The 14,090-nt window shown below is 41.6% G+C and overlaps 1 protein-coding gene across 4 annotated transcripts in view; it reads left to right on the forward strand.

Moving 5' to 3' along the window:
- Positions 1–14,090, forward strand: part of EBF2 (EBF transcription factor 2) — a 133,977-nt gene that overhangs the window by 98,536 nt on the left and 21,351 nt on the right. For all 4 annotated transcript variants that reach the window (XM_084499563.1, XM_084499565.1, XM_084499566.1 and 1 more), the window contains exons 8-11: positions 307–388; positions 10,086–10,203; positions 11,981–12,111; positions 12,695–12,821. In XM_084499563.1, the coding sequence (XP_084355689.1) occupies positions 307–388; positions 10,086–10,203; positions 11,981–12,111; positions 12,695–12,821 (458 nt within the window). The remainder of the gene's footprint in view (positions 1–306; positions 389–10,085; positions 10,204–11,980; positions 12,112–12,694; positions 12,822–14,090) is intronic.

Below are 14,090 nucleotides of genomic sequence, written 5' to 3' on the forward strand. Positions count from 1 at the left end.
GATAAAGAAAGAAACTCAAATCGTGTGTTCAAACATGCAGTGAAGGAACTGGCATAAATCGAGTAGATATGTTGATTTACATCAACTAATTGCCCATCTCAGTGTGGATTAGGCACGTCAGCTATAATTTACATGATTTTTATAAATTTGTCGTTTTTTTGTTGTTGTCAATTTTTTTTTGTAAGTTCTCACAATCCTGGTCTCCTGATACACCGACATGTAAATCACCACGATGTGTACTTTAAGACAGAATACAACACGTTTTACTATGCTTAATAACAGTGACACGGTTCTTTATCGTTCCAGATTCTTCTTAAAATTTTTTCTCAAGTGCAATCAGAATTGTTTGAAAACAGCAGGAAACCCAAGAGATATGAGGCGGTTCCAGGTAAGGCTCAGCATTAAGCTGTCTGCTTTTTTTCTCTTTTTCTCCTTTCCTCTCTCCTACATTGTTCATAATAAATATGATGACAGTATATGATAAGCCATATCAGATATTGTTAAAGTTTTTCTCCATTTGTTGTGTTTAAACCTTTTTTCCCTCTTCTCTCTCTTTTCCCACTCTGAATCCCCAAGGGGAAGTGATGTACTGTACCAACCAGCAGTGGATATTTGATTTGACACCCTCGGGCAAAGCACTCGCACATACAGCTGCCCACAGCAGGGATCATGTTTGTGATACTTAGATGCCTCAGAATTTTTCAAAGTAGCTCTGTACGTGGTACACAAGCAGTCTCCTCATTTCCCTCCACTCCCTATCTCTTTCCATCTCTTTTGCCTTTTAACTCTTTCACGCCCTCCCTTTCAGCTTCTCTTTTTTTAAAAAAAGCCGCAATAGTGATGGTCACTTTAAGATCTCACGCAGGAAAGCAACAAGACCCACGGGACAATGACCCAGCTGCTTTGCAGTAAAATCTGCCACTGGTTTCATCATAGCTGTCGCTGATGTATTGTGAATACCAGCTAATAAAAACACAGAAGGAGGTGAAGTGTGTCAGGTTAGAAACAGCGGAGGAGAGGCAGACGCAGTCTCTCTTCTTCCATACCCTAATCCTTTAAGCAATTATGTTTAATAAGTAAGTATTTTCCCTGTAACTTGGCCCTCACAAGAAGTGAAGTGCATTGCTTGAGGCTTCTAAGTCCTGGGTGCACGGCCAGGTCTTTGTGTGGTGTGAAAAGTGTCACAGGGGAGAATCCTGTAGAGAAGTGATGCCAGAACTGACCCAGCTCGAGCAGCTGAGAGCTGGGCAGCACGGTCTCAAGGCAGGGGCACGAGATTGCAAGTCACACGGGTAGGCTGACATTCCCTTGCTTTCAGCCTGTACAGCCACCTCTCCAAATGGGGCTGCTCACCTCTGCAAAACTTCAGGGGGTGGATTCAGGAAAGGTTTTGGGAAAGCACACGCACACTTGGCCAGCCAGGGCCTTTGAAATCTGCTGATGAAATGGGTAAAAGGTGTTCCTGCTTGTTACCATTATTATTGCACCTTCGTTGCACCATGATACCAAGAGGATTTTACCCTACTGGGGGATGTATGATTTTCCTGTAGACCCATAAGACTTGTCCCAACATCCCGACATCCTTAGCTTTGGCGATTCATGTTTCATTACTCGGGTGTTTGCCTCAGTTTCCTCATTTACCAAAGAAGCAAAAACTCCAGAGGAGTTCACAGAAGTGCTTAAAACTTTCCACAAAACAGGTTTCCACAGACAATCGATTTTGTTCTATTCTCTTACTAGAAATGAAAGATTCGCAAGAATCCTTTTTATGAAAAAAAAAATCTTGCAGGAGAAATCCAGTAAAATGAAAATGCGGAATAATGAAAACAAAAATCTACTCTGATCTCTGAAAGCTCCAAAAAATTTAGAGAAGTTTAGGAAAAAAAAAAAAAAGTAAAGATTTTTCCAATTTATTTATTTATTTATTTTTACACCAGTGGTTTAAAGAGACCATAGTTACTTTTTCATTCTGTTTTTTGGGGATGGTAAGACATCTGAAGAGAAGAGCTGGCCATTGTTAGTGAATTTGTCCTGGTTTTTATTTCACATGGCAATTTCCATAAAGAAAAAAACACCAATTAGACATCATCTGTCAAAAATGTGCACAAGGAAGGGTTGGTTTGGTTTTGCTCTTCATAAACCAAACCAGCAGCTTAGCACACCCTTGGGGCTTCAGTTTGAGATTGAAGTTGAAACCTCAGAATGAATCAAGGTTAGGCAAAGCCTAGGTTTACCTTACTCTTTGTCAAAACCAAAAATGTTGACTTCGTTACAGAGTTACAAAAATGAACCTTTGAAACAAATGGTAAAATGCTTGAGGTGGTGTGTGAAAGCAGGGTCTTTGTTCAGGCTTGTTCAGAACTGGACTCATCAGTTGATGAGCTTGGTTGTGGGCTACAGAGGTCAGAGCGTATGAAAAAAGATACAAAAAAGTGTTCAATTGCTGCAATCATATGCATTGGGAGTAAAACAGCCGTGTGTTCCAGTGGAAATCAGCCAGGATGACCAGTAAGGATGATAAGCAAAGATGTTAAGTTGTTTTCTGTCTGCCTGGTTGTTTCTAAGGGTAGAAGCACGACTTCCCTGAACGCAATGTAAGAAAGAGCATTCTTGGATGCTCCACTCTCTCTGTCTTCTGGATCCTCCTTTTTTTCCTTTTTTATTTATTTTTTTTTTAAATTTGAATGAATGTTTTTTTGTTTGCGTCTTGTTGAGTGCGGTCTGTCAGCTACCCTTAAAGTCGTAAGCGGAAAAAAAGCGACATCACTCCAACCAGTAGTAGTGTGCTTGCACGCTGTGAACGTCTTCATTTTCACTGAAGTTGTTAGGAGTTACATCAGGCAGGGCAATTAGTGTGTGGGATTGCTTATTGGGTTTGAAGGGACAGTTGTTCATCCCACCAGTACAAGAACACCTAAATAGAGTAAAAGCAGGGTAAAAAAGCACAAAAAGCTACTTGACTTGTGATTGAATTCATTATGCTTTATTTTTGGGTCATATCTAAGACATTTGTTGTTTTTTCCTGATAAATTCTTTGTACAGCTGTTGCTATTAAGACCCTCTTCTTCCCAACATTTCCATACACTCAACTTCCCTAGCCCAGACTTCTGCAGTGATGCTCAGTTGAATTTCTTTTAATTTGTACCCGTGTTATTCTAGGGAATCAAATCTCTTCATTTTCAGTGGGATAGAACTTGTCAGATCTCCAGAAGACATTAAGATACTTCTTTATGGTTATAAAGAAAACAGAAGAGCGAAACCCTGTCTCAGGGTTCTCATCACTGAAATTGCTACTGAAATCTAGAGCTGAAAGGGTCTCATCCAAATGTTCTTGCTCTTTAATGGGAATTGAACAAAAGCCCAAAACTCAGGCTTGGTTGTTGAGACACAAATGTAAATAAGAGGCATGGAAATTGTGCCGTACAATGCCTCTGAGTGAGCTCTTCAAGCGTGGAAGAGTGGTTACTCATGTCTGGAAAAGCATCAAGTTAATGCTTCTGATTAGAGATGGGTGTGAATGTACGGCTTGGGCTTGGTTTGGCTGATAACCAACGCTCCGGGGAGCTGGGATCCAGCCTCCGAGCCTGGCCTCACGCTCAGTGCCTGGAGATCGAAGATTTAGCTCTCGTACAGTACAGTTACAGTACAACAAACTCAATTAAATGTTAGATTTCACTTACATCACACCCATTTAAAAAAAAAATGAAGGGGGAGAAAAAGGGGTGGAAAGGTTACATTAACGCTGCATTGTAAATTTAATACAGCTCCAGATGCCAGAAGAGGTTTTTTTTTAGAATAATTCTTTAGTTTGGAGAGCAACGCCAGCTGCTTTGTGATCACGTTAACTATTTGAAATTTGCTTTGATAGGAGGTAGAGCTGCAGAGATAAAAAGAAAATCCCTTAACTTTTACAGATTTTTAAAATGTTTCTTATGATGTTTTTCTACTGTTGAGAAGTGTTACAGCTCAGAAGGTAAAGGATATGTGATCATTATTTTAAATGTTTTTTTTTTTTTTTTTTTTCTCCAGTAATAACATAATTTATTGTGAATCTCAGGCTACTTCAGTGTCTCTCAGTGGCTAGAGCAAGGGCAGGGAATCTGTCTAGAACTAGTGGATATCTTCATGGTTACTTGTGGCTGCCCAAGTACGTATACAGATCGAGTAATATGTCCTTGGGAATTTAACTGGAGCCAATATCGACCAGCTATCAGCTGAAAAATCCCTGAATAAAAAGGAAAAATTATTAGGGGAAAAATGAAACAAAAAAAAAAAAGCATGTTTGAGTCACCTAGGCAAACCACAGCGCTATGTGAGCTCAGCTCATCTGCAAACCTGAGTTTCCATAGGTATTGTCGTTACTGTCACTGCTGTATGCGCACTGAGTGATCTCCCAGGAACAGAATAAAAAAAAACGTGATGCCCTCCACTTAATGAGGACTTCTCCTAGAGAACTTGATTGAAGCCCAATGATACTTAATGGTAATGACCGGTGTGTAATGGGGGACAATAATTCTGTGGAATTAAGATGAGGCACTCCAGCAAAAATGCTTCAGCTGAGACCTGGTGCTAACACATTAGCCTCCTGTTGATTGGGAATTCTGCTTCATCCGGTAACACACTGATTAAACAGATCCTACAGTGCCATGTTTGAGGGAAGGGTACCAGGCACGAGAACATCAATACATCCTTGAACCAGCGGGATTCTTCAGAGAAGAGAAAGGTCGGCAATTGTCCTCTGTTTTCAGCAGACAGCATGACACGGAATATTTCCTGGCAGGTATCCCCCTCTAGGTGCTCTAGGGAGAAAGAGAAAGGAAAAATAACAAGGTGTGTCCCTGGGGAGATTTCCTTCCTGACCTCGGAGTGGTTGGATCAGTTCTTCAGCAGGCGCGTGAGCCAGGCTGGCTGTGGTGGGGAGCTCCCCCAGCGAGGCTCTGACATGAAGCACTGGAGGATCTGTGTTGTTCGGGAAAACCGGGTAAGGATGGTGGGCTGTGACTCAGGGATGTCGTGGTCTGTAAAGAAACAAAAAGGGAGGGCAGCAGCAAAAGAGAACTGGTCAAAATCAAATCACTTGCAGCCTGATAGTAAAAGGATGTGCTAGAGACCCCCCAGTCAGATTTGGATGTGGACAGAGATCTCTGAACTGCTGTTAGGGAGATGAATACTGCAGGGAGTAATGTCATTACTCACTAATTCCCCAGTTACAGATTGAAAATGAAGAGCAACTGGTATCCAGCTATTGCTGTGTGACAGATCTCTTAGTCAGAAAGTGACAAAAGGTGGTGTTATTTTAGAGTCTCTGTACATGGGAGGGATTGACTGAAACTGCAAAAATGAAACAACAACAACAACAACAAAAACAACACTCAATGAGCTTAATGTGCTCAGATCTGAAGCCTGAATAGACATTGTGACAGTGAGTTACCAAAGTTGTATATTGTCCAGTAAAACAAACCATAAATGAGATTCTGCCGTGTCTCAGGTAAGCTCTGCCAGTAGAAAGGAGGCATTTGTACCACTGTACGCCCTGAGCTTGTTTGGGATACGAGGTACTGGGTTACCCGTCTTCAAACAGGATGAAACTGAAATTGGAGCAGGTGCAGAAAAGGATCGGTAAGGTAGCTGGGGAGTGGGCAAGGTGGTCACACACCTTAGCACCGTGCACTGAGCCTGTACATAACTGCTCTCTAAAGATATCAGAAGGTAGATAATAATAATAATAATAATAATAATAATAATAATAATAATAAATATTTAATATTTAATGATAATTTTGAAGACAGTGTTAAGTATAAAGCGACTACAAATAAATTTAGGCTGTAAGCCATAAAGTCCCTGATGATCAAGACACGTAGGCTTCAAAACAGGAGTACCAAAGGCAGAAGCTTGAGCTGGTTTAAGACAATTTAAGAAAAGCAGCCACATGGTTTAGCTGTCTGTAATAGCAGGAGATGGATGTCAGTGACCCAGGAGTTATCTCCCACCCCTGTGCCCCCATGCCTGAAATGAAGGCCACGTGCATCGCTTCCCTGGTAGCCCCGAGTTTGTGACAGGCCGGGGTATCAGGGAGGATTTCCCAATGAATTTGGTGGAAGGTTTGAGCAGAGAGAAGCCGCTGGCATTTTTCACATTGTTTATCTTATTCCTAATCCAACTCTGAAGCAAACAAGTATCGCAGCATCTACTCCTGTATTACTCGCTCAACCAAAACGCCTCTTGACATCAATGGGAGCCCCGTCCAAGTGCAGACAGCAGGATGAGGCCTGACATCTTTTCTTCCACCCAGCTGGAAAATAATAATAATGATAATAATTTTTAAAATCCTCGTAGTAGTTATTCTTTTGAAAAGTTAAAATAACACGGCGCTGGGACTAGAGAGTTATAAGGGAAAGTGCATCAGGAATGTAATATTGTTTCCAGATGTACAATGTCATAAAGAATTTTTTCCACACTTGGAATGGCAACAGGAATTTTTGGGGAGAGATCATTTACACAGTGATGAGATATGTTACATGTAAGTAAACGCCTGTATGCCTGGAATGTTTGTGCCATATGTCTGAAGAGGTGTCTCTGAGCGATGCAGCTTTTGTGTGTACGGGGATGTGTGTTCACTCGCATGTATGGGATCTGAAGTGGAACACGCCTTACAAATATAACGTATAGACAGGGGAGGAGAGATTGCAGTGCCTCCATCCAAGCATTCTGAAGCACTTCATGGTACTTTAACAGTTTTTAGTGAAATACCTCATGTAGGTACAGCACTTGCCTTCCCCACTACCCGCTCTTCTCTAACATGGGCTGGCTGCTGGAGGAGTTGAGGATTTCAGCCTTCAAGCTGCTAATGTGAACACTTGGGACTGATGGGGCTGGCAGTACTGCTGAGTCAGAGAGCTGATCTTTAAGGTACCTGGCTACAGGTTTGTAAAGGAATAAGTCTGTGGCTTCATAGCCAATAATGATTTTTTTTTTTCTCCCTAAAATAAGGAAAATTCAGGGAACCCTGCTGAAAGCCCCGCTCAGAAGCTTGCCACTCCTGTGCTGTTCCTATAGTTGGCACCCCACTGGGCTGGCTGAAGGAACAGCTCATGGCCACATCTGGTCTTCTTGGTTCTTCTTGGTTGGTTGTCCTCTGAAACTCCACTGGGGTGACACGTTGATCAGCTGCTTGGGGCACAAAATCTTTCTCATTTGTGCTGTCTACGGCAAATGTGACTCAAAGCTACGACTACCAGAATCCATCGCCTGATGTATTTTGATGCTCTCATCATTCCCTTAGTAGTACATTTTGCAGTAACTGCTGATTTTAGCTGAAAAACCATAAACTGAATAAGCAGAGAAGCCAAATTGCCATACAGTAGAAGTAGTGCCATCAGATCAGGAACCAAACCAACAAAACAAAACATTTGCCAGTAATTCACCAGTGCTGTAGACAAATCTGAGAACTTAAATCCCCAGAGAAGTGTACGCATCACCTTTCACCAGCACTGCATACAGGAATACAGGTTAAGAAAAAAAAAGACCTGGGATGTTTTATGATGTTGGGAGAACAAGTGTTATTGATAAGTTCGTGTTCAGAAGGGTATTGGTGAAAATGCATAGAAATGGTTAACAAGGTAATGGTAAGAAACGTTGACCTTGATTTGTTTAGCTAAGATGTAAAGATTTTTGAAGGTCAAAGGTGTTCTTGTGTAGTGTTTTGGAGTCTAACTGTGTCTGACCCTCTAACATTAAGCTGCTGTGGCCTGCAGTTTTGAAGAGTGAAGCAAACCAGGGGGAAAGAGAGAAGGGGGAGAGAACAGGAAATGGAGTGAGGTGTTTCAGGAAGTTGTCAGGAGTTGACTGATTGATTCCAGATGGAAAGGGTCACCCGTCGTGACCCAGGAAATACTCACTGGGGGAAAGCAGTTGGCTTGTGAAAGGGAAGGGCCTGGGAGTTAGAGACCATAGTGGAATGCACATTCCTCTTCCTTTTATCCATAAAACATTGGCTTTTAATCTTCGGTATAAAACAATTGGATTGCCATCTCCATCGGGCAGAGGGAAAGACTGGACCAAACTGGAGAAGTCCAGCACTTTTATGTCCATCATCTTCTTACCTTCCAGCAATGAGTTGCCTTGCAGTGTCATAGTAAGGATGACAAAGGTGTGTGCTGCATTTTCATGGTACCTTGGAGATGCCTGCAAATAAGGTCCAACATTTGAGAAAGTTCTGGACCTGATCTGAACCTTGCATTTTGTCCCGTTCCTGATACCACCATATTTATTTACCCTGGGTCCTGGCCTGCGAAATGCCAAGTGGCTTTGACCCTCCTGTGATGAATGGAAGAGGTGAATACAACTGGAGCTGCTCGTGGAGAGAGGTCTGAACGTGCTTCTTCTGCTCCTGCTGGCTCAGGGAACAGAGGATGCTCCACACTTACCTCCTCCTCCACAGAGGACAATTTCTCCTGCTGCAGGAACCTCTGCAACCGAAGTGTGGTTCTTGTTTTGTGCCCAACTTTTACACCCAAGTGGTTATCAAACAGGCAATGTGTGTATACTTGTAGTCTGCATATATTACAAAAATCTCATACCGAGAGCATGTGTGTGTGTTTATCACATACATACCTTGTGTATGTGAGGTCAGATATGTATATATTATATAATGTAACTGTATATATATGATATACTTTTGATTTACATTTGGTTACAATTTAAACACTTGTCGTAAATATTTCAGACACTGGAATAATTCAGGTCTATTCCCCTGTTGCCATAGTGTGCTCTGTGCTGGCCAGTGAGAGATTAAAATTTATTTCCATTGTTTAACGGAAAATAATGAAGTGCATCTGAGTGGGTTCAGCTATGTCATGCGGGAAATGTTCACTTTGGATAGGAGTCTCACTCCACCCAAATGTGCAATGATGAAATCAGTTGGCACACAAAAGCAACACATTTTGTGACAAGAATGCTTGAGAAATATAAGAGTACGGTATGACAAGAGCCTTTTGGAATGAATTAAACTTGTCTCAAGAAAGAAAGGATTCTTTAAACCAGCACAGTCCTGTAGGAAGGCCAGGTTTCTCCTGCTTTATGACAAGTTTTACCAACAATTAGAGCTTGCCATCCTCCTACCCAGACCATGACAGCTGTATCTGTGAAAATTCATGAATACAACCGGGGGCAGGTTCTCAGTAGCTGTGAAGGGCCGTGGCTGTGGGGCAGCTGAAGGGCTTTAAGCTGATTTACCCCAGCTGATGGCCCCAACCTGAAAGTTTCCAGAAGATGCATCTTCTTGCAGTAGGTAAATTCTGCAGCTGATGTGTTTTTTTTTTTTCCATAAAGTTTGTGGTTTGAAGGTAATTATATTTCTGGATTTATAGGAAACAGAGCTTTGGGTATTGTGTTTTAAAGGGAGAGCTAAATGGCCTTCATTAACATCTATGGTTACATCCTCTATGAATTCAGGTGCCATTGGAGCCCAGCAGCAGAATTCAGGGAGGCTGAGGTTTTCAAAACTGGTGCTTGGTTCTGGCTGCTCAGGCTCAGGTGTTCCTTGAGAGGCACTGAGCTTGCATATGTAAAAAAACAGACATGATATTAGGTACCTTTTTCACGTCGTGGGAATTGCTATTTTGCTCGGTCAGTGGAGACCTGTGTTTTTGGAGCAGCTGCGGGTGCATTTGCATGTGTGCGCAGTACGGCAGATGGCTCAGAATCTGCATGGCTGTATCAGAGGGCAAATTGCTGTGGTGCTCTGCAGCCTGCCCTCCTGGTTGGTATGTGCAGACCTCTTTGCCATCAGCTATACTACAGCGCATCATAGGGAACACAATTTCGGGCCATCTGCAGGAGCTGGTTCATTATACATTGAGGACTTTATATGGCCCTTAGGATGCTATGTTAAATGGAATTAATGCACAGAGTGGAGGCTGAAAATATTTTCTCCCATTCTTGCTAGGGAGTAAACCCTGTAGGACATGATTACATTTTACAAACAGAACAGGATTTTAAGTAAACTGAATAATTAATACTTTACAAGCTGAATATCCAAGTAAGTTGTTTACCTGCCTCCCTTTTCTCCTTTTGCAAATGTCTAGGTTGTGCTATCAACAACAGTGAACGTAGACGGGCACGTACTGGCAGTGTCTGACAACATGTTCGTTCACAACAACTCCAAGCACGGACGGAGAGCGAGGAGACTTGACCCCTCCGAAGGTAGGGTATTGTAGGAAGAACAGCACGCAAATGAGTGCAAAAGCATATTACCCATTCTTCGGTTTCTGTTTGTTTTCAGGAGGGAAGGGGAGCTAAGGGGGAACTACAGAACCTCAGGGGGTTTAGGGAAGGAAAAGGCAGGAAAACAGTGTCTACAGCATGCAAAATATGATCCTCTTCACATCTAAGAGACTGGCTTCCCTCCCCCTCCTCCCAATTCATTAATTAGTTTGTCCAGCAGAGATGAAAAACATAGAAAGACTAAGTATTATCTAAAATTCAGACTTCTTTTTCAGCTGGGATAGATTTGATTTCAGGCAAATTAGGCAACATGACATCTTAGTTAAACAGAACTGTTACAGCACAAGATGTGTATGAAAAAGTGTCACTAGTTCCCTTAAACAAACTATGTGCAAAGCATAACAATGCACAGAAGGAAATTGACACTAATTGATTTTAGTTTGTTTGGCTAAGCAAGACTCATGGCCGTCTGCAGGATGGTTTTTGGACTATATTAAAGTAATTACGACTACTTGTATCTGTTAAGTTTCAAAATGGTTGGCCCCTCCTCTCCCTCTTCTCATGCATTCATTACCAATGCATTCCACCTCTCTTGTGCAGGCAGTACTCAAAATTACCAGAAAATGCTATCTGTGTCTACTTCTCCCTCCCCTGCAGCTAGTGAAAGTGAGAAGAGCTGGTGATGTTAGTAGAAAAGACAAGCGAGGATATTATTTCATTATAATGTTTTGCTGTCCCACTTCTTAAATGTGCCCTATATCAACCTATAAGAAGAATTAATGAACTGGAAGAAAATGATTGAATCAGTAAAGAATTCAGAGTGGTGTTAATTCTCCCCCAGCGGGCAGTGAAATGGTAGAAGGAAAATCCCAGGATTCCTAGCCTAGGAAGCCATCCAGTTTTTCCTTGACTGATTGGATGTGATTGACTGGCTGTTCAAAGGAGTCTCATGTTTTTGGAGCCCTGCCAAAGTTCCCCTCCACCTCTGACCCTGTCAACATTGGGAATGGAGTGATGGATTGACTTTGGTTATGGCCTGGAAACCATATTGGGTTCCTGATGGGATGTATAGTCCAGAGGCCTTGAACATATGGAAGAGAGAAGAAAAAAAAATCCGCTCTATAAAATCAAGAAAATTATTAGAAATCCTATTCTGACACGAATTGGAGGAAACGTTTGATATTTCCATATCTCTCTTACCCATTGATAAACTTCATAAATCTTAATCTACCTCCCTTTGCACAGGCTTTAGCTGTTGTGTGATCATATGCTAATGAGTGTTTTTTTAAAACAGCCTCTGCACAACCATTTAAGCGTTTCATTTTTACACCCACTACAGTTGGCCTATTAGGCTTTAATGACACAATGTTAAGTGCCAGTAATGAATAGGCAAGTAATTAACACTAGCAAGGCAGAAAACACTTTTATTTATTTATTTATTTATTTATTTGTTGGGCTTCCTGGAACAGTAAAGCAGCCTTCATGGGTGAATGGCTGGAGGGGACTTGTCCCAGGCCTTTGGCAGCGCTGGGGAATTCCTGCCAAGCGTGACACTGCAGCGGTGCAGAAACTCCCAGGAGTGGACAGGTGAAGTTTTGTCTCAGTACGACTTCGGACTGCTTAATGCACTCAGAAGTTGGGTGCACACATCAGCTGCAGGGGTTTACAAACAGTTTTGTGAACAATCTCACAATTGTGCACAAATACAAACCCCCAACCCTAATCGGATGCTCTGTTGGGCTTTGCTTTTGTTTAGCCACACCGTGCATCAAAGCAATCAGCCCGAGTGAAGGCTGGACAACAGGAGGAGCAATGGTGATCATCATTGGAGACAACTTCTTTGATGGGCTGCAAGTAGTATTTGGAACCATGCTCGTCTGGAGTGAGGTAGGTAGAGGCACCTCCCTGCTGTGAAGCTCACACACTCAACACTCTGCTGTTATTTGGAAGGTGCAGGGGAGTGGTGTTATTTCCCATTCCAACAATGCTACCGAAATGGTGGCGTGTTAAGATGGGCCGTATAAACCAATGTGAAGGGGATTCATGGGACACGGTTGCTCTGTGGAACTCCTTGCTAGGTGACATTACTGAGGCCAACTGCCCAGTAAGATCCACAATGTGATTGACTCAGGGGTCTGGAGACAGGTGAAGGTATAGAAATAAAGCAAGAGAGCGTGAACACAGAAAGAGTTTGGGAAGGAAAAAGAATTCCATCTATGTCCAGCAAGAAGCCAGCAATTAAGCAATAAGTAATGCAATTTTCCTTGATGACAATTTATCCTAAAAAAGTGTTTTCCTCTCCTGGAGGCAAGAAACTAGACCAAATGTATCACCTGCCAGATCTATAGCATCTCCTACGCAGCAATAAGCAATGCTTTTACTCATAAAGTATGTTTGGAGGGTGTAAATGCAAGTGGGGGGTGTAACACAGACATACCATAATTGCATCTCTCCTTTTGTTATTTCCCAGCTTATCACACCTCATGCCATCCGAGTTCAGACACCTCCACGTCACATTCCCGGAGTGGTTGAAGTGACATTATCATACAAATCCAAACAGTTTTGCAAAGGCGCCCCAGGCAGGTTTATTTACACAGGTAGGTGACTGTGATTTACACTGGAGGAGCTTGAGCTCTGAGCCTCTTTGTGTTGGTAAACAGTATTGACAACTCCGTGCTTTGTTTGCTTGCTTGCTTTGCCTCTCCCTGTTTGAAGGCCACTCTGCTAGTTGTGGCATTTGGATACATAAGGAGATAGCTTCATTGCTGTGCAGAGGTGTTAAGGGACTGTTACTACACATGTTAATATTTTTTCCAGATTAGAGCTCATGCTGTTATGATATGGCTCTGTCCGTAGATATATTGAATGTACAGTAACGTGATAGCATTGTTCTATATATCCAAAGATGTTTTATTTATAACAGTATTTATTTTACATTTCTCTCTCGCTGGGGGTAACCTTTCATTTTCGAGATAATCCCAGAGGACGAGGAGAGTGTCTTGTATTGAGAGAAGCCAATGAGCCGAGTGGAAAATAAATACAATTGTTTTTTTATTTATTTTTTTTTAATTCTTAAATGGATTATAAACTTGTTTAGTGCCCTACATTCACCTCTGGTAACAGGAGAATACTAATATTATAGAGAGAGCAGTCTATATATCTGAAAGGAAGAATCAGATGGGACCAGATGACCATCCCTCACTGAACTGTCAGTACCAGTAGTATCAGCGATGGCATACCATGCGTACACCAGAACTTCTGTAGCCTATTAAGCATGGACGGAGAATAATGGTGCACAGGGTTGTCAATTGTATTTATACTGAATGACTTGCTCCCACCAAATCATATTCAGCTTTCTCAAAATGTAAGGATTGATTCTCTTTTTAAAAGCCTCTTATTGCCAACAGTCTTCATTAAGTAATTGTGTACTATATTTGAAAAAATGTAAATCCTAAATTAAAAATAATGAGGGTCCAAGAAACATTTTATTAAAAAAAAATAAGGCAAAAGCTTAACCATGTGTTGAGTGAACTAGTTAGAATTTTTCTAAAACTAGAAAAATTTGAATGGAAATCTGACATTTTAGTAAGCTTTAGCAAGAACCAGTGATTTCTGAAGAATCTCTTACCACCATATGCCATTTTATATATACTTTTAAAGTACAAATGCTAAATTACTGTTTACCTATGTATGTGGGAAGGCATTGATTCATGATTGTCATAATACCTAGGAACCTGCAGCAAGAATTAAGTCTTCCATTATACTAGGTACTCTAAAGAAATATAAGCTGAACTACAAAGGATTATGTTTGTTATGATAGTGGTGTGATTCACAGTTAGTTGAGGACATTAAAATGATATCCATTG

Source organism: Aythya ferina (genome assembly GCF_964211825.1).
Source record: "Aythya ferina genome assembly, chromosome: 27".
NCBI classification, from domain to species: Eukaryota; Metazoa; Chordata; class Aves; order Anseriformes; family Anatidae; genus Aythya; species Aythya ferina.